This window comes from Tribolium castaneum, chromosome 9 (assembly GCF_031307605.1).
Source record: "Tribolium castaneum strain GA2 chromosome 9, icTriCast1.1, whole genome shotgun sequence".
Lineage (NCBI taxonomy): Eukaryota > Metazoa > Arthropoda > Insecta > Coleoptera > Tenebrionidae > Tribolium > Tribolium castaneum.
The window spans coordinates 5,045,695-5,066,691 of record NC_087402.1 but is presented as its reverse complement, the minus strand read 5'-3'; the positions used below and the strand labels follow the sequence as shown (position 1 = coordinate 5,066,691).

Below are 20,997 nucleotides of genomic sequence, written 5' to 3'. Positions count from 1 at the left end.
TTACACCAAAATGTATTTATTGTTACAAGAATTATTATAAGAACAAATTAGTGTACAGCTTAACCAAAGTTAAGTTTAAAAATTACATTGCTAAACGTTACGTTTAAAAAAAAATAAAAATATGTAATTTAAACTCAAACCTGCATTTTTGATTCTAAGTATGTAGATAAAATGTCTTAGAAATGTCTACTTGAATAAAAAAATTGTAACGTGTTTGGAGTTTAATTACCTATAACATTTGGGTTGAACAGTTACTAGCCTGAAAAATTGAGTGAAAACTCCTGAAAACAAAGTTAATGATAAGCACACCCTCCAGTGATCGTTTCAGGTCCTGCAAATCGATTCAAAGCCACACTCAATCGAGCTTTCAGTCTCGTAAAGCTCCCTCTCCTAAAAAATCAATCGTCACCTCAATTAAAACGCAAATTTTTCTAAAAATACATTACATCTCTGTCTGCACCTCCCCTCCGCACTCCACCTCTCACCTGTCTCGCACTGCCGTACCTCGGGCGAAAAACTTAATGAACACCGACTTGTTCTTTGCCGAATCGCTCGGAGCGTCTTGGAGTCGTCGACGTCGCGACGCTAATGTCCTCCAGCGGGCGAGCGTCTCTCGCTTCGCGCCGCCGCGCCCCCAACCGGAAACAATGGCGTCCGGCCTTCCGCCAATCAGGTGTGGCCCGTCTCACCTCCGCCCCGCCCCCCGCACCGACGCCACCTTTTAACCGAACCGAACCGCGTCTTAACCGCTCGCCAATCGCGCGATCCGCGATCGATAGCGATTGTTTCCGGGCGATATCGAAGAAATCGCCGAAGAAACCGAAGATCGCCCCCTCCCCGGGGCGGGGCCTCGGGCCACGCCCCCGGCACGCAGATCAACTCATCCTTGAACGGGTGAAGCCAGTCTTCGCCCTCGCACGCTGACGTTTAGAGGCTTCAAGCGCGGCGGTTCGAACACGTGACCAGAAACGCGAGTGTAGCGAAGAGTGAGTGAACGGTGACATGTCGAGGTATTTGACGATAAGGTAAGGGCTGTCGAGGGCACTCGCCGAGCTAGCGTGTATGCGTTTGCGGCTAACGAAGGGAAGGATCAAAGGGAGGTTTGCTAATGCCGACGGTTTAGATGCAGAAAGACGCGGTCTTTGACTATTTGTAGCGAGTCAAAGGTTGGAGGCTCGAAAACGCGAGGATTGAAAGGAGCCGCCGCCACAAACGAAGCTCAAGAGTCTAATAACGAGCAAAGTTAACGAGTTTAACGATTTTTAAGTGGACATGTAGTGCTGACGATTGAAATCAAAAGTGAAAAGAAAAACTTTTTTGAACTTCTGGAGGTTTAATTTTGTACACACCCGGTATACCAGTTTTGGGAAAATTGAACACAAAATGACTAAAAAAACTGTAAAACTTTGAAAAAGAAGTTAAATGCTCCACAAACTTTTTAATTCATCGTTGGGGATTATCTTATCCGACGATCGATTGATTGTGAAGTTGGCAGCAAAGATTTGTCTAATTCCATTTGTTGGTGAAAAATGTTGCAGATTTATTACACTTAATCCTTGTTTACAGTAACTGATCTTCACGAGTATGTATTTTTTTTTAACTTTGAGTAAGCTGAATACGAGAAAGTTGAAAAGAATAAATAAATGACAATAAACACGATAATAAAACAAATAAATCAAGTATCGAACAAAAAAATTTTTTTTGGAAATGTGTTCGATAGCAAATATTCAATTAGCCAAATGAACAAAACTCAAAAATTAAAAGGCTAACAGGTATTTAAAAAATTAATAATTGCACGAGTGAGTACGATCCAAATCAGGAAACTGTGTCTATTTTTTCAAATCTATGGAAGATATAATTCCAGTGTTTTGGCTTACTATTGTCTAAAGCTAGTTGTTCACACACTCATGAATAAAATTTTAATAATTTAAAACAACAACAGAACATCGTCATTCGCAAGGCTTTATGGCTTGATCTAGATTAGTTTTAATCTTTGTTCTAATTTAGAATGAAAAAAGTGTAAACATTTCAAGAGATCTTTTAATGGATTTTGGTCAATTTATAACTGAGTGATAGCAAACATTCCATTAACAAAATTAAACATCTAAAAGGCCAACAAATAAAGTTTAAACAAATTCAATTTTCTAAATTAAAAAAAATCAATACCTAAGAGTGGTGTTTCTGTTAGGCTACAAAATTATTCTCCGTAAATGGTTTTAAATTCGGCTTTGAGTTTTTTATTTTTCCTAAACTTTTTTTTTCAAATTTTTTGAAATGATGAAAGATCAATTAATTCTAAAATAACCAATTTCAAGACATTAAATAATAACAATAATACAGAGTGTAAAATCTTGGCATGAAACATATTTTGGTATTTTTGTCATCGCTAAAATCTACCCAAAACACACTAAAAATTATTTTGTTTGTTGTGAGTTGTGTTTAACTCAACTCCTAAAAAATCTGGGCTTATTCGGGACGAAGAAAGTATCAAGAAATCGACGAAAAATGAACGGTTTTCTCGTTATTCCAAAACTTTGGACATTTTATTTTTTGTTTAGTTAACATGTTTTTTTTTCAAAAATTTCCGAAAATTTTTATTCGAGAAAAAAGTCAATAAATCAGAAATGTTTTCGTGGCAACTTAAAAATCTTAATACCAAGACACTCGGGTCTGTCTGTATCAAAATCGGGACGTATCAGGACACCAACATAAAACAGGACACAACTGTAAAACCTAAACCTATCCTGGCTGTTAGGACGGTTGGTCATCTTAGACTTTATTCTAGAATTATTTATCGAGAACTATATTTTTTCAACAAAATAGCCATTAAAACTTAAATACTGGAGTTCTGAGAAAAAGTTAGAGAAGTTTGTTTTACTTGACGAAGAATAATAATAGAGTTGGAAGAAAAAACACTTTCATACCGATTTTAGGGGCGAAATTCGGCTGGTTTTTAAACGAAAAAATTCCAAAATCATATTTGTCTAAAGCCGAGTAAATTAGAGTAGAATACTTAATCAGTTGCAATGTGAGCTAAATATAAACACGATACAAGAATGTTTTCCCCACAAACCTGTTTCAAGGTGTCATATCAAATATTTTCCAAATCATTGGTGTTTAAAACGACTCTTCAAACAGGCATTTCTTAATTTTTTTGTAATAGAAGCACATAGCCACAGTCGTACTCAATTTTTGCTTGGTATTTTTTGAATGTTTTGCGTCCGTTGGCGGGCAAGCCCTTTGATCAGTCGCTTCGTCACGTTTGTGTGTCCGCAATCAGCAACAGTCGTCCTCCACCGCCGAATTTGTCTTAATTTAAGTGCGGTGGTAAGCAGCCCCCCGTCGCGAACAATAGCCACACCATGTCACAAAGTTGTGCTACTCACGTTCATCCATCACTCGAAAGAGATGTTAACCTTCGTCGTAACCTTTATTGAATCGAAGTAACGAAACGAATCGATAGATTTTGTCTTTTGGCAGGTGCTTGTAAGCGAGGTGCATCCTGGGAGCGACCTCCGGACCCGTCCCGACTCCGGGCGGGTTTTCTCCACTCATCTCAAAGACGCTTTCGCTGAGGGATTCGACGTGTGCTGAGGCTTTGTGGAAGATGCCCCATAAAGGTGGGTCGATTTTTGCAATTATGTGAACGCGTGTGTGCTCCCCCTTCGATTGCGGCGCGGCGGCAGCGAGCCCTCGTTGCGGTCTTTAATCAAGCTGCAATTAACTCGAGGTTTTTTCGACTTCGTCCCGCTCTTGTAATGATCGAGTTAATATACAGGACGCGTCATAGACTTGCAAATCCCGGACGGGGGCCGCGACTGCATTCACCACCGATCACCCGCGCGATTTTGCACACAAAAATACCACAAATAGACAAAACTTCGTGTAATTTTTTGGTAGAATAAATATTTAACAATCTCCAAAGATCGTTCTTTACAAAAACCTACCCACATATGGTACCCTATAAACAACTCAAAATTTTAACCAAAAGTTGGTGCAAATGATAAATCTCATCTTCTGAGTGGTCGATTTGCTCTTTCTCGTTGGAAGCTCTTGAAATTAATGCAAAAAAAGTGAAGTGAAATTGACTTTTTCACGTTTCTTCAATTTAAAAACACCTGAAACGTTCAAACGACACGAACTTACTCTAAATCAAATATGTACATTAATCTGAATACAAAAACAAAAAACAGCAGCATTATCCTAACAAATGAAAAACTGTTCCATCAACAAAAGGAATACTTTTACTTTAAATGAAAACAAATATTTATGCTTTTCAGCTCGTAAAATTTTTAAAACAGTCTGTCAAAAATGAAATACAACAATGCGTATACAGTGGAGTCCAGTTATAACGAACTTCCGGATATAACAAACTTCAATTGCCTTCTAAATGTGATACAATTTTTTGTTTATAACGAACTATTCGCCAAATTTTGAGAAATAAGTCGGGATTGATAACAAGCGTGAATTTTTAAATATAATTACAGTGAGAATTTAATATTTTATGATAGTAGAGCTCAAAAAATCAAAATAAATCAAGATGCTTATATTGTAGCAGTGTTTTCTTTGTACACCATTAAGTTTTACAATAGATAACGGTGTTTAAGATAAGCAACCCCCACAATAAATATTTACGATACTGATCGGTTTGTCTGAAAGACTACAGTCTCTTTGTAGTCTTGGTTTGGAGTAATTATATTAACAATTTAATGTTGTACAAAGAAAACGTTGCTACAATACGAACTTTTACTTTTTGAGATAGCTATATCTAGAGGTTGCAACTCCACTTGAGCGTCTAAAAATTCGTCAAAAAACGCAATCTCAACTAAGTTTGCATCTTTTGAGTACTTTTTCCCAACAACATTTACATAGCTAATAGGCGGTGATTTGAGGAAATGAAATTCCGTGGTATTTTTGCCAAAAAATCGATGGAAAAATTTTACATTTTTGTAGTTTTTTTTGCCAAAACTTGAATTTCTGTGTCTGCTAATTTAAACTCACTGTAGTAGATTTTGAAGAACTAAGCTTAGAGATTAGACTTGTTTAAAATTTTTGTTGGTGCCAAATTTATTCGCCGACCAAAACTATATCTCAGAAATTATAAATATTCGGATAAAGCAATATTTGCGCAACTTTATAATTGACATACCTAATATATTACTGCTTGAAAAAGAATTCCTATTTTTTTCACAACAGATACCTATATAAAAAAAACCTTTTTTTAAATTACACTTATAGCGAACCAATGAATTACCAACTCAAAACAGGTGAAAACATGTATTTTTAAATATAATTACAGTGTGAATTTATTATTTTATTATAGTAGAGCTCAAAAAAATCAAAATAAATTAACTAGCTCTATATCGTAGCAACGTTTTCTTTGCACACCATAACGTTTTACAACAATTAATGGTGTTTGAGTTGAGAATAAAAATAGGTACACAAAAATTGAAATAGTTACTTAGAATCGAATACTCGAATTCTTAATAGTAAAAACTAAGACTTTCTTCGGAGCCTTTTGAAATTAAAACTAGAAAAATAGAAATAACTGAACATTCAAAGTAAGAAACAGGATTTTTCCGCCTAAAATGAGAAAACGTGACGAACTTAACGTAAATAAGATTAAAATAAATATGTAGGGTAGGGATGAAAATAAAAAACATTTTTCCAGTAAATAAAAAACTGTTTATTAACGAGAGAAAAGTTTGTATTTCGGTAACAATTAAATCATAATCCACAAATGGTGAAATGTTTAAATTTTAAAAATACCACTTTCCCACACTGTCGATATTTCGTGTAAAACGCTTGAAATTCGAATCAGTTAATTCGTGTCTGGCCTTGTTCGCCCTTCTGTCACCATCTTGGCTAAAGAGTTTCCCTCGTCGGGCGTTTCACGTCTCGGTACGTCCTCAATTCGCCATGTAATGCTAAGGCTAATGCAATTTGAACGCGAGTGTCGCGAACTCCGAGTCAACAAAGCGCCGCCATTTTCGCCGGATTCCTCCGGGACGCCGGAGCCCTAATGGCCTCGGCTAAGTGCGTTCTAATCCATGCATTAGCAGCGGCAAAAATCGAGCGATTATTAGCGATTAAATTCCATTCTAGTTGGGCTTTTTCCAGAAGAGGACCTCATGCATCACGCTTCCATGGGACAAAATACGATCTTCGGCTGCTCGACGGCGGGACATAGCGGCATCAACCAGCTGGGGGGAGTGTACGTCAACGGGAGACCCTTGCCCGACTCCACGCGACAGAAAATAGTCGAGCTGGCGCACTCCGGGGCCCGGCCGTGCGACATCTCCAGGATCCTGCAGGTGTCCAACGGATGCGTGTCCAAGATCCTGGGGAGGTAATTGCTCTTTTCCCGGAAAAGCAACCAGAATTGAGCGTTGGTGCAAGTTCTCGTTGCTCGAGAGTGTCGGGAGCTTTTTTCGAAATTTGCCAAGATGGGAGAAGATGACTTGTAAGTTTGTTCCCCAGATACTACGAGACCGGGTCTATCAAGCCTCGTGCCATCGGCGGCTCCAAGCCCAGGGTGGCCACCCAGCCCGTGGTGAACAAAATCGCCGAGTTCAAGCGCGAGTGTCCGTCGATATTCGCCTGGGAGATCCGCGACCGACTCCTCTCCGAAGGTGTCTGCAACAACGACAACATCCCCAGCGTGAGTGCCCCTCTATTTAATAAATCATTAAACACAGTCTTGCCCCCGGGCAAACACTCGTTGCTTGTGTAACATGGCGTATGTCAACGCTGTGCAAACTCTATTAGTGACAAGATCTCGCTCTATTTACCCAACGCCGGCGGAATCTCAGGTAGAGAGAGCACAAAAGACCCGCCGAATTCATCAAAACGATACTCGAAACAGTAATAGCTTAGTTTCATGTGCGTATTGTGCCGACGACAAATGTTCGTGTCGTCACTTTGACGAGATTTATGTTGTGTACAGAAAGGCACTTTTGTCGCCGAAATTGCTACGAGGAGACGGACAAAGCGCTGAGGAACCGGACTCTTGAACGGACGACATGTGAAAAGATGCACGGCTTATAAACTCCGACAAATAAGGCGCACAATGACGACAAATATGCCAAAAAATTCAAGTGCTTGGGGAGAAGCTGCAGATTGGTGCTTGCAATGGCGCGGCAAAAAAATAATTATAAAGCAGTCCTAAGGACTTGTTTCCTCAATAAAGCGTCAGTGAAATCAGTTGAAATCCAATTCACCTGTCTATAAACCCCAAAAAATCCATTCAAAATTTCACTTGTTTCATTTTTGTTCTTCGCAAATCTCGACTTAGGTTTTCGCTGACTGAGCCGAGCATTATTATGGTTATTCAGAAAAACTGAGTTATATTTTGTTTCAGTCTAAATAAAGTCTAAAATCACTTTTTTTAATTCATTCGAATCATGTCTCGATTTCATGTCTCAAATTTTGAGTATTGGCAACTTACAAGGTGAGCATGCTATGTACCTAATACTTAATCACAAAAATCAACGTTTTCTCTTTTTATAAATTTTAGTGAATGTTCTCACATTTTTTCGGCAATTGGTTATAATCCAAAATATAAATTACATAATTAATTAGTATTAACTCACTGAGACTAGCGACAAATTTTGTCCGTACGTATTTTTTTCATTTAACCATCGTTTATTATTGAATGACTCCACCAGGGATCATAAAGTTTTGATTAGTGAATATTTTAATACCTGTGTATGGTTTATACACTATACCTACCTAGCTATAACTGAATCGGTTGAAAATCTATCTGCGAAATTAAGTTTTTTATAAAATTTTATTCAGAATTTCAATCACTCGGATTTAAAAATTTGCTTATTTCGATATACAATGTTGTATTAAGTAAAGCTTTTTTTCTGTTGGAACGAAGTTTGAATTATCTGTTCAAACGTAAAATCTGCATTTCGATTTAGAATTTGTGTATTTTGATTTGCCAGTCACTTCAAAATGAAGACTTTAAATCCAACGCAGAACATGATTTAAATCATTTACATATCTACTTAAGTGGGGCCCTTACTTGGCTGAAAAGTTAAATTATTACAGAGAAAATTAGGAAACTTTCCTGACTCGCAATTTTTTGGCTTTCCTTGAATTTTTTTAATTACATAGTTATTTATTTATTTTTTTATTTATTTATTTTTATTTATTTAATTTTACATCTACAGTATTTCAATCTCAAAGATACGTGTTTTTTTCAATCACACAGTTTTTAAATTTTACATCAATATTTCAGCTTTTTAGGTTCTTAGTTTCTTAATTTGTAGTTTCTCAGGATTTTTGTCAGTTTTTGAGTTTTTAAATTTTCTACTTCCTAGTTGGAAATTCTCTAGTTTTAAATTATTATTTAATTGTAAACAATTTTTTATAAGGGTCTTGGTTTTCGAATAAAAAAATAATTGTAATTATTAATTTTTCCGAAATAACAGCGTAGTCCTACGTTTCCAAGGTTCCAAATTTAAGTGTAATAAATTTTTTAAAGTGTGTTTTTTCATAAATAATCAAATTATTTTAAAAACCAAGCAGAAATCCCGTTCTGTGACGGGAGTGAGTAATTTGACCAATAAAATTGTAAATACCACCTCCTACTTATTTATCAGGTGCGCAAAAAATTGCAAGACGATTGAAGCGTTTGTCATTGGATATGGGTGGGAGATTGCACTCCCAACTGCAGAACGGGCCAATCATCAGGCGATTAAAACTGAGCAAAAAACTGTTGTTTGATTATTCGGCAAATGTCGGCCGAACCAACTAGAATTTCACTGTTTTCTAAGAAAATTACATGTTTTCTGTTACACTTGGGTTCAAAAATCATGGAAAAATTGTGGATCGGTTTAATTCTCGCAATTAGTTCGTGTTCAGACTCAAACATTTCGCATGTTTTTCAGCACAAATTCAATCGTTAACTTCCTAAAACCCTGTCTCTAATTATTATTTATTATTTAACAAGATCATGCCAAAATCGAATGATATGAATCGATTTAAAAAAACTGAATCAACTGTTCAGCTGAGAAAAACTCGTAAGATGCTCATGTAATTTTTCGGAGCAGTTCTGGAGCGCAATAAAACCTTGTTTAATTTTTGTGATAAAGTGCGACGATGTTAAATTTGGAGTAGTGTCCGGCCCTATTTTGATCCCATTACCCTTAATCCGGCACTTCCCGGTAAAAAATCACCACCCGTCCATCGATAAACCCCGAAACGTCTCCCAATTAATTTAATTTCGCCCCGTACACGTCACTAATCCTCAATTATGGCAATTTCATTTAAAGGATTAATGTTGGTCGTGCGTTTCGTCCATATTCCGGCGACACTCGAGGAATGCGATCGTCCCCCTTAATTATACGCTATCATCTTCGCCGTAATGGCGACCCACCTGAACCATGTCTCTCTTATCATAAAAACAAACGAGTCCATCTGTCCAATGGCAGACCGGAAATGCCGCCATTTTCTATCCCCCTGTCCGAGCGCATCCCTCTTTTTAATCTATATAAGGCGCTGACAGCAATTCCGACTGGTCCCTTTTGATGCTTTCACGCAATGCGTATCATAGTTACTATCGATGAGCAGGCCTACGCACGCGCCAAATTACCACACTTTAACAGATTTATCATCTTGCACACACGCCGAACACGCAACGATATCTCAGCCAGAAGCGAAACCTTTCCAACAAAAGGCCACAATTGCAAAAATATCACTCCCACTAAGCAACAGTCCAAAAACGAACCACAAATTTTGCTCTCATCATCCTGATTTTACTTGTTTCGTTTCAGTTTTTTTTTTTATTCGACTTTCTTCCCTAAAACCACTTGAATTGTTTCCATTACCTTCTGTGAGTCAAAATTTTTGACAACGCGTCATAAAAGGATTTTTTTTCTACTACCAACTAAGATAACCAAGTTATGACTACAAGGGCCAGTATATTGTTATTTTTGGTGATTTTTGAGAAACAGGTCATTACTTCAAATTTTCAGCACCAGAACATTGATCCTTAAGTTACCAGAACCTTGTTCTTCTTCTGCACCAACTGGGCAATTTTTCTAAGAAACATCCTTTACCTATCTGAGGATGGATTTCATTTGCAATGGCAATAACGAGAAAAAAATTGTTTTAATTTTTAAATTTTTGTGTTTTTGCCGTGGTTGAATTGTGGGAAATTGATTTGCGCGATCGCGTCGGATCGCAGTCGTGTCGTAAAGCGGTGGAGCGTCGAAACGGCCCTATTTACAGACATTTTCCTCCTTACAGTGGAGTTTCCTGTTCACGTTCGATTGCCCTCGAATTGTTTGACCTATCATGGCAGTCTCGCCCCAAAGCTATTTATGTCAATGATGAAACTGCCCTTCAATTCCGGTGGCGGTGGTCCCCATGCACGCATTGATAACCTTCAAGTGTAGCAGCTAATTCCGAATTCTCTTACACATTGTGGTGCTTCGTCGGATTAGAAATCGGAGCGTCGAAAAATTTTTCACCATCTCGTCCTCGCTGCCTCCATTTTCTCTAATCTCTATCTATTTTTATAATCCGGCGTTCCGCCACTCACCAGCCCTTGTTACAGCCGTTACCTTGGTTACACCAACCCCGAAATACCGACGGTTCCCTCTTTCTTATTTGCTTTGATTTTGTTTTCGGTAAGCGTTTTTAACGGAGGATGGCGATTCGTATTGATGGATTTCCACCGAGTAATGGAATTTATCCGCGATGAGTATTAACGGCACACGAAAATTCACAGATAATGCATTAATGTTGTGTGATTTTATCCAATTATTAAATTCTGGTGGATGCTAAACACATAAAGTGCAATGAACCGTGCCCTACTACCTAACTGCCAACTATGTAAACACATTTGTCTGCAACAATTACTAATGTTTACGTTTTCCGGCTCCAACAATACAGAAAATGCGATTTTTCAATAACAACACTCTCTTTAAGCGCCTTTATTACTTTTCTGCCCTTGCTTCATTTCAATACAAACAGGTTTTTGTTTCCCACTCCGATTCAACCCAAAAAATTTGAAATAAAAAATATTCGCAGTCGAAGCTAAATGGTGTTTATTGTCCCTATAGATAAATACTAAAGTGGAGGAATATATATCTGGACAAAACCATCAGAAATGTACAGTAACAACGGACACCGATGGGAAACCTTAATTGTCCGCTGTGGAGAGGTGTCCGCTAATGGGAGATGTAAATTTTAATATAGGTTTGTTACGTTCCTACAAAAATGTCCGTTGTGAAGAGGTGTCCGTTAAAATGATTCAAATCATAAATATTTCTAGTAAATGACTCCAGTTTGGGATAATTTCATAAAAAATTAAATGCTTTACAGCTAATTTAAATATTTGGGGTGACAAATAATTAACTTTCCTTTGATTTAAGAAAATTGGTACCTGGTTTAATAATGATGGTGGTTTTTTATTTTATTGTCTATTTGCGATTATCGCCTTTGTGAAATGGGGTGTATTGGTGTGTGAATGATTTTCGATTGTGGTGAGTCGTGAAAGGTCGTTTTTGATTCGGTGGTGTTTTATAATTTAAATCGTCGAGTTAGTCGGTTATTACCATCAAGAAGGTATTGTCCCCGGGGAGTGCCCGTGGAGAATCGCGCGGCTTGTCGAAAGGGAAATCACTGTGGTTTCATAAATTGAACAATTTAATACGTCGCAATTCAATTACATTTTACGATAAATTTCTTTCGAGTTCATTTTGAAATTCGCATTATTACCGAGGAGCCAGTGTCCCTCCTCATCCCGGGCTATTTCACATATGACCGATCACGAATTGTGCAACACGCTTAGCTGATCCCATTGAAAAAAACTCGTCCCTCTCGCGCCCTCGCCAGCCCTCGCATTTTTCCCTTTCTTGCGATGCAAACCGGATGATACGAAATCCAGCGGATATCGCTTTCTGGAGATGTCAAAACCAGGGGTGCACTCGATGACATGTGGCCGCACAATGCCACCATTTACATTTATTTCATTAGGCTAATTGGCCAACCGCCGATTTTCAACTCAAATCGAGCGCCCGGGCATTGTGTTTGCGCAGGAACGGACTAATTGATGATTTTATCAGACGGCACCGGAACCCGACGCCCGGACACTTGACTGATCACGCCAGATGCAAGGCCAATATCAAAGAGACGCCCTGCCCTGATTACACCACGACCTGCATCACGGCACAACAACGACGACTTAGATCCCACTGATTCTCTTCTAATCAACGCGAGTCGATGATTAACGCGCTCAGGAAACGATAAATCAACGATTTACAAAGTGGGAACTTGCTGGAACTAATTGATACAAAAATGCCGACGGATTATGCAACCAGAGCTGCACTGCCATGAAGACCGGCGTTTCCGGTCAGAAAGGTTCGATCATATCGCGTAATCACTGCAGCGTTTAGAAGCCTATTTTAAGCACCCTTTGTGCGTTTTTCACCATTTCGACTCCAAGTCACCCGAACAAACCACCAATTCCTCAAATCCACTTCATTCATCAGAATAGTTAAACTAATGACGTCCAAAAAATTGAGCTTATTATGCACCTGATGGAAATCTGAAAAAGTCTGCGACGTGGCTGTTTTTGTTTATTTTCGGCGAGATCTGCGTCAAATTAGCGTCCATTTCTGACGGCGGCGCGAATTCCAATTTGCAGTCTTTTCCATATTCTCGTTTGCGATCCGTAATTTGCATTTCTTTCGCCTTCTCCTGGCAGTATGTAAATGGGTCTTTGTTTAAGCCGTTGCATTTTTCTCGCACATTAGCCCGATTAAACAATTAATCCCGCCGCTTGTAAATCCCGCTAAGAAAGTCCTTCTGTCGCTGACGTACAGTGACGAGGTGTTGTGCTTCCAGTTGGTTAGCCGCGAAGAATAGCCCATAATAACATCCATCCCGGGATAGGGATAAGCCAGTTAGGGGTGTTTGTAGTGCGTGAGTTGCACAGTATTGCATCTGGCATTCCCATTGTTTGCATGCGCACTTTTCCCACAAAATCAGCACTCGAATTATTCCAGGTCTCGTCCATCAACCGCGTCCTCCGCAACTTGGCCTCGCAGAAGGAGCAGCAGGCCTCGGCCCAGAACGAGAGCGTCTACGACAAGCTGCGGATGTTCAACGGGCAGACGCCGGGATGGGCTTGGTACCCGGGGACGCCCACGGCGCCCCATCTGGGCCTCCCGCCGGCCCCCGCCGCCCTCACCACCCAGATTGCCAGGGACGACCTCCAGAAACGAGGTGATTTTTCCGAGTAAATTTGTTGTATTTGTATAAAACCGTAATTTGAGTTGTGTTTATTTTCGCCGGCCATAAAAGTGATTTCGTCGGAAAACATAGACGGGCCAATTAAAATAAAGCGAATTTAATTAATCAAAAACCGTTCCGTTCATTCATAAATTATCTCGATGTGCAAACAACATGCATTTTCTGTTTACACGGCAACATTTCGAATTAAATTCAATGCGCATTGCAAATTACACGCCACGGACGCTCATTAATATCCTAAATTATTATAACCGGATATTACGTACGAATGCCGGGGCAAAGCCGAGGGGAGGATCCGGATTTGCCCACGCGGGGGCTGCGCAAAAATACTATGCATTTCTCAGGAATTATGCAAAATGTTGCATTAATCACTATTCAAACATCTGCATGCCACATAATAAAAAACCCCAACATAAATGAAAGTGTTAATCTCATTCAAACTTCTTTAAAAAACCAACTAATACATGGCGAACTTTAACCTGAGTAATGATTCAAAATCCTCGTCTCAGTATTGACTCAGGCTTGATAATTTATTAGATTTTGACGATAATAGCAAACTATTTTCTATTTTTTGGTCAGAAATTATACAAAATATTGTATTAGTCAAAGTTTTGCTCAGTCTGGAGCACAAAGGAAGAAATTATCGTCTACAACTCAGCTTCAAACTTAAAAAGGAAGTACCTAAATAACAAAAAAAACATTAAATCAAAAAAATTTTTTAGTTAAACTATTAAACTATTTCAGTTTTAACCTGAGTAGCGATTCAAATCGATAAAGACACATGTACTTATTGTAATTGCGACGAAAAATTCAGATTTTATTGTACTTAACTAGTTTAGATAAATGCCCTTAAGCCCATCTGACTCAAAATTGAAATGTTGTTGAGAAAAGTTAATTCCAAATGTATTTTTAATCTGCGTGGATGATTTAAATTTTCATCTCAGTGTTTACTTGCAAATGGATGATAATGATTCAGGTGGCGTTTTGATTAGAATGCGCGATTTAAAAATCTGGTTTTGAAGTGAGCGATTGTGACAGAATGGTTGTTTCTCCGGCCGTTGAATCTTGATAAGTTTCGCGTTTTGTGCGGCGCTGTAAATTGAAAAATCCTTCATCGCCTGGCCATAAAACCGCATTTCGTTTTGTAGGTGAGCGCGTTCTTTATGTCTCTCCCTTGTAGAATCTTCGGTGCGGCAGGAAAGATAAAATAATTTAGTTTTGCAGAGGGCGGTCGTTTCAAAATGAACATAACTTCCGTGCGAGTGAACTTTTGCTGCCCAATCTAAACCGGTAATTGTGTTAGCGGTAAATTTCATCGTAACACTCGACAAGCCAGGCCCGTCTCCATTAAAATTCGCAAAAAACGCTCTCATACCGGAAGCAACCCTTGCGTGAAACGATCCCCGACAAGAACCTGATTAAGTCCGAAATCGCGCCATCGGTCAAAAGCACACCAAACCGAAAAAATGCTTCGAAAATCTAAAATTATGCAAATTCGGTTCGTTGCGAGATTCGTCAGTTGAAAACATAAACAGGGAGGGAGAGGGGCGAGGATCAGAAGATGAAATAAAACAAGGAGAATGAAATGGCGAGGGTGGATATGAAATGGGGTGGAGTTTACAGAAGCGGAAGTAAATAGGGACGCGCACACAGGGTGGGAAATGCAAGGAGAGACTACGGCTGGTTCCAACACACGCGTTTTCGGCCAATTTCGCGAACGCGGCCATGTTTCTAATCATAACACCGATACCAAGAAAACAAACTGAAAAAAACAAACTATTTTACGACCGCCGTATACGATCTTTTCCTATTTCTAGCCGATGCCATGCACGAAAACACCTCCGATGGAAATTCAGAGCACAACTCTTCGGGCGACGAGGACTCGCAACTGAGGCTCAGGCTCAAGAGGAAGCTCCAGAGGAACAGGACGTCCTTCACCAACGAACAGATCGATAGTCTGGAGAAAGGTACGCTGCCACATTCAAACACAAGAAATTTCGCTCCAACAGGTAGCCCACTTGGTTTGAAGAAAAAAAAAAAACAAAAAAATACAATTTTTTTGATTAATTTGGAATAATTCAGAAGGAAATAATCAAACGTTACAAAGATAAACTTTTAAAAATTTATCACACAACGTCAGCAATTCATCATAAAATTGGCTTGATCAGCTCAGAAAAAGATTATAATCGTTCGGGCTTGTCCCTTTTGTGTTGGTTGAAATTTGGTGAGATGATTTGCGATTCAATTAAATTTTTGTAGTAGTGTTGTTAAACGTGTGAATCCTGCGTGAGTTTCTGTAAACGTGTGATCTGATTGGTGTGGTTGTTTTGTTTCAGAATTCGAGCGTACTCACTACCCCGACGTGTTCGCGAGGGAGCGTCTTGCCGAGAAAATTGGATTACCTGAGGCACGTATCCAGGTAACAATTTTTTTTGCAAAAATCCGTAGGAACTTAGTTTAGGTAAGAGCGTGCGTTAATTAAATGTATACATCTGTGTGCTGTGGCGGCGAAATCAAAGTTCGCATCGTAACATCGTCCTTTCTATACACACCATCCAAACACAGAGCACAGAAAAGCGTTGCAATTTGGATAAGTAACGTCGGTGAGTGAATGAAAAGCTCGCCGTAAAATGGCGCAACTCGCATGGATACTTTATCTAAATTACAGGCAGCTTTTCATCAACTGAAAGCTGTAAAACGTGCCTTTTATGTGAATATAAACACAGCAGCGAGTTTAGAAACATGAAATGATTACGTACTTTTGTGGAGAATCTTTTGATTCGCGACGCAAAATTCCTATTTGCACATTGCCCTTATTTGGTCGCTTTTGAGGGCCGGAGATAAGACTCCGGGCAAATAACCGAGCACATATACCATTTAATAATGTGCTTCGCTTTCAATATGACGTTTAAGTGCTCCAAGGGCCCTCTAATCTTTCCCATCATAATATTTATCATTGCATGTAAATAGTGGGCTCTCCCGACGCACGCCGGTGTTGACGCATGTTTTCAAGCTTCGTTGGACTCCGGTATTGATCACCGCCGAGTGCCAAACCTGAATCGGATGTGGTGTTTACGCGACTATTTTTGCACAACGTTACACCAAATCCGCAACGATCGACAACACATATTTTACCGCCGATGCGATCAAAACACCAATCGAAAGCTCACGTGTCAAAAAGGCTTGTTTATCGCCTGACTTAATCATTCTGAGCGCCGATTCGCACAACTTTTCTAATACATACATCCCCAAACTTGGAGGCACCAACGGGAGCAACAAGCTGGCCGAGCCGGAAGCAAACAAGTTGAAGCATTTGGCAATCGCCCGAATTTATTTCGCTCTTAAACTGGGCGCAATTACAGAATCAAGCCCTTGGTCCTAAGCCCCCGCAATATTGTCCACGTCATCGCCTCGCCACGTCCATTTATCACATCTCCAATCGTCATTTTTCATCTTCGCAGTGCATATAAACGTCGTATTCGCAATCCCCGGCAGAAAGCTCACGCCTAATTCCTTTTGCAGGTCTGGTTCAGCAACCGTCGCGCGAAATGGCGTCGCGAGGAAAAGCTGCGCAACCAGCGCCGAGCCGTGGACCAAGTGGGCGCCGTGAGCCCCCCATCCTCCGCCGGGCGTCTGCCCATCAACTCCGGCTTCAACTCCATGTACTCGTCCATCCCGCAGCCCATCGCCACCATGGCGGACACCTACAGGTGAGCGGTAGCTGGTTTTTGTGCCCCGCTGAGGAGGCTAACTGGAGGATTCCGGCTGTCCTGGACGACAGACTAATCCTCTGGCGGGCCGCTGACATGACGTGACCGCTGCAAGCATGTCACGTCGCTCGGATTCCGACAGACACCTTTGTTTATGCGGGATAGCGGCCTGATGCTGAATAACTGATAGTGATAGCGAGCGGACTGACGAGGTGGCATTGTGAGAGAAAAATTCGAACAGGGACGGATTTAAGCCATTCTCACTCAAGGCCCAATCTCATTAAAAATCCAACAGCGTCCTAGACAAACTATTAACGACCTGAAATGAGGCCACGATCTGAGCAAATAAAATCTAATTAATTGAGATTCCGACCTGACAAAACAATTTCATGATTAATTAATTCAAGCTCAGACGCTCGACCCGGAGGAAATCTCTGCTACTACACATTTCAAACTATGTAACATTTTTAAATAAACCTGATCGTGATTCGTAAGAGTATCAGCAATTGAATGTGTTGGCAGTTTAGCGGAATTTGTGCCGAATCTGAAGAATTCGCAGCGGTCACTCCCACGCCTCGCTTTTTCATTAAGCACCTCTTCGGGTCCAATTCGCAACATGTCTCAAATTCCGCACCACAATTACCCCAGTCGTTAGCTGCAAACGGCTCTAATTCCCAATAAGCGCCGAGGCATTGTTTCGAATAGTTTCAACGTTGTTTGTTTTTTTGTTCGCAGTTCGATGTCGGGGGGCTTGAGCAGCAGTTGTCTCCAGCAGCGCGACGCTACCGGTTATCCTTACATGTTTCACGATCCGTTGCACTCTTTGAGTTCTTCATACAACTCGAGGGCTACGGCTTGCAATCCTGCAGTGGCCCACACCCAACCGACCACTCATCCCTCTTACGCTTCGGCCACCACACCGACTTCAGTACCTGCCTCCACCGGAACCGGTATGTATTTTTAATCCGCCAACGAAAAGATGTTTTCTTTGGAAACGGAGCCGCGCCGCCCGCGAGCGTTCAATTTCAAATCGGGCAATGAATATTTATGCATTTTTACCGGGGACTGAGACGAACGAAACTTTGCACCAAGGGAAACACTAATGAGGGGTGGAAAATGGGCAAAGAAACGGGGGAGACTCCGAAATAATGCGCGGAAAATAGCAGAAACGTCTTCAAATTAATTGCTTAGGAAATTCATCAACTGATTCAAGTCAAATAAATAAAATATAAAATGGAAAGAACAAGGAAAAATCAGTCCCAATAACTTAGAATAAATAATAACAGACCAGAAAATTGTCAAGTTTTATAATTGATTTTTGAATAATAAATGATTGGGAATAATACTGACGTTATCATTCCGACAAAACACCTACTAATGAATAATGAAAGATCTGATAGAAAAAAATTTCTTTGTTTAAATGGCTTCGAAAAACTGAGGATGAAGCTGAACTAGGATTAAACAACCGTTCACAAAAGTAGTTTTGACTACGAAATAATTATTTTGAATAACGTATAATAGAGCTTGTTCCATACATCAGAAACCTGAGTAAATAATTCGGAAATAAACATCACAAAAGATTCTAGTTTGAATCTCTTGAAATAATCTCCTAGCTGACGAAAACTGGGGAAAACGATTATCATATAGTAAGAAATGAAAAAAGAATTTACAAATTATTTTATTTTGAACTGAGCTAAATTAACAAACCAGAACTTGTCTTGAGACTAAAATAACAAAACAGCAATATCTGGCTACATTTAGCAATCATTTAGAAAAGAAGCTTTGGTATCACAAAACTGAATAAAAAATTAGAAAATAAATAAGAAAATAATAATAACAATAATAATAATAATAATAATAATAATAATAATAATAATAATAATAATAATAATAATAATAAATAATTTATTATGTAAAAATTTAAAATTTAAATTAAAGTAATATTGAGCAATTAACGATTATGTTAAGATTTGTTGCTCAAAACTTTATTTAAGAATATTTTTAATTTTATTAATACAGTCGAACTTCCGTAACTCAAAAAGGCAGTTCCTATAGATAGCATTCGAGTTTCGAAAATTTATGTTATCAAAAATATCTAACAAGAAATAAACTTAAGATTTGAATGCAAATGGTAGGAAAGTTAATAGAAAAAATATAAAATAGAAAAAATAATAATAATATAATAATAATAATAATAATAATAATAATAATAATAATAATAATAATAATAATAATAATAATAATAATAATAATAATAATAATAATAGTAATAATAATAAATAAGAGAAAAGATTCGGACTTGAATCCTTTAATGAAATAATCATCTGGCTGACAAAAAACGGTAACCAATGACTCGGAATTAATATAAAGTAATAAATTATTTTGAATCGAGCTGAATAAATAAGCCAGAACTACGCTTACGACAAACAATAAAAAATTATTTGAAAAAAAATCGTTACTAAAATGATTGTAAATATATATATTTTGTCGGTCTAAACAAGGATAGTAGTTAGGTACTGATGATTACAACATACATTTTTGAAATTCAAGACCTCAGTTGGGCTGAACCTGAGCAAACGGCGGCCAGAAGCAGTTTAATCAGAGTGAATGCCTTGATGTATTAAATAATACGAGTATTTTGAACTAGGCCATGAACTGGACTTGGATTTGCCCAAAAACAAATAAACTTTGTTGCAAGCTGAGATCGAAAATTGGGTCTGAGTAAATAATTCATGATCGGATGGTTCAGTGTGTTTGAGGTGAAATAAATAAAACAAGTGATCAGGAATGAGCATTTTATTGTTGTTGATATTGGAAAAAGCAGCATTTTTCATTTAGCGGCCGTTTAATTATAAAAATGTCTAAATCGCTCCGCATTCGTTTATCAACTCTCAGTCGTTTCGCCGTTTTCCCTTTGCCGTAAATTTCATTGTCCGTGATCAGTTTAAAGTGGCGTCGGGGTGGTTTCGAATTCTCGGCTCGGCGAACGCTCAATAATGTGCGAACTAAAGCGAGGGTGGAGACGCGTTGTTCTGGTTGCAAGCTTCGTTTGCCGTCTTCTCTCTCGAGACCACGTCGTACAATTGCACACGTTTTTCCAGGCGTAATATCGGCCGGCGTCTCCGTGCCGGTGCAGATCCCCAGTCAGACGCCAGACCTCTCCACCAACCTCGCCTCCAACTACTGGCCGCGGATTCAGTGATCTCAACTTTTCGGGTTTCCGGCGCCGAGTATTCTCGTGCACCAGGATAACCCGCCACCGCCGCCGCCACCCACTCTGCAGGCGCCCATCACGCCGCCGGGCATCGCCGCCGCCGCCGCCGCCACCGAGGAGTCCTCCTAAGAGCGCCATCTCGCGATCCAACAACGGACTGCAGGGTACTTGTGAATAGTGTACAGAAACAGACCGGACGGACGGTATCCACTTTTTTTGCAATAGCCACGATTTTATAGCAATAATTGTATGTATTATGATAATTTTAAGACATGGTTGTAATTAGATGTTATGGACTGTGTTGACACAAAAACTCTACGACTTTTAGGCAGTTTTTTAGTTCCTAAAATGAACAACATCGGCAATGCTTATAATCACATCTTTTTTATAATAGTGTATAGTGATATCATTCAAACAAGTATTATTCAATGTCGTGTAAATTATTGTTGCTGTGATTAAATTATACAATTCAAGTTTTATGTAGATTAGATTCGCTGTTTAGATGTGTAAAAACCATAGCGCGTTAGTGGAATTAATAAACGAATAAATCCACTAAATATACTGTTTTCTTTCTTCCTCCTCCGACCCCGTACACAATTTCAAAAGCAGGTAATTTTTTTGTGAATGACACGTTTTTTTTTCGAAAAAAAATTAACTTCATTTAGATAACACTTGTAGTCTTTGTCAAAAAAATATAGAGTTGCTATAAAAAAAATAAAATAAAAATTACATGCACAACAAAATGAAAATAAAAAGAAACAAATAAAAAAATCTTAAAAATTTGTTGTTGAGGGTTTAATATAA

At 39.0% G+C, this 20,997-nt stretch overlaps 1 protein-coding gene and 1 long non-coding RNA gene across 7 annotated transcripts; one reads left to right on the top strand and one right to left on the bottom strand.

Annotated features, from left to right (window-relative positions):
- On the bottom strand, positions 1-831 carry LOC107397837 (uncharacterized). The gene is made up of 2 exons (XR_001574856.2): positions 447-831; positions 1-390 (listed from the first exon to the last, which is right to left on the bottom strand). It is a non-coding gene; the product is annotated as an uncharacterized LOC107397837 (long non-coding RNA).
- Positions 832-884: 53 nt separating this feature from the next.
- On the top strand, positions 885-20,752 carry toy (twin of eyeless). 6 transcript variants are annotated; one of them, XM_008193906.3, is made up of 10 exons: positions 885-1,025; positions 3,481-3,620; positions 6,106-6,349; positions 6,469-6,661; positions 13,023-13,242; positions 15,087-15,236; positions 15,606-15,676; positions 16,792-16,979; positions 17,715-17,929; positions 20,081-20,752. In XM_008193906.3, exons 2-10 carry the CDS (start codon positions 3,608-3,610, stop codon positions 20,179-20,181), a joined length of 1,395 nt encoding a protein of 464 aa, XP_008192128.1. In that variant the 5' UTR covers positions 885-1,025; positions 3,481-3,607; the 3' UTR covers positions 20,182-20,752. The 6 variants fall into 6 exon arrangements, with proteins under 6 accessions (XP_008192128.1, XP_008192130.1, XP_008192129.1 ...); XM_008193908.3 differs by having other exon boundaries at positions 6,124-6,349; positions 15,606-15,688; positions 20,081-20,751; XM_008193907.3 differs by having other exon boundaries at positions 6,121-6,349; positions 15,606-15,688; positions 20,081-20,751.
- Positions 20,753-20,997: the final 245 nt, after the last annotated feature.

What these genes read in the sequence shown, in the direction of transcription:
- toy (XM_008193904.3), top strand. An exon ending in ACAACGACAACATCCCCAGC is followed by an intron (nt 6,662 to 13,022) that starts GTGAGTGCCCCT and finishes GAATTATTCCAG; the next exon opens with GTCTCGTCCATCAACCGCGT. An exon ending in GGACGACCTCCAGAAACGAG is followed by an intron (nt 13,243 to 15,086) that starts GTGATTTTTCCG and finishes TCCTATTTCTAG; the next exon opens with CCGATGCCATGCACGAAAAC.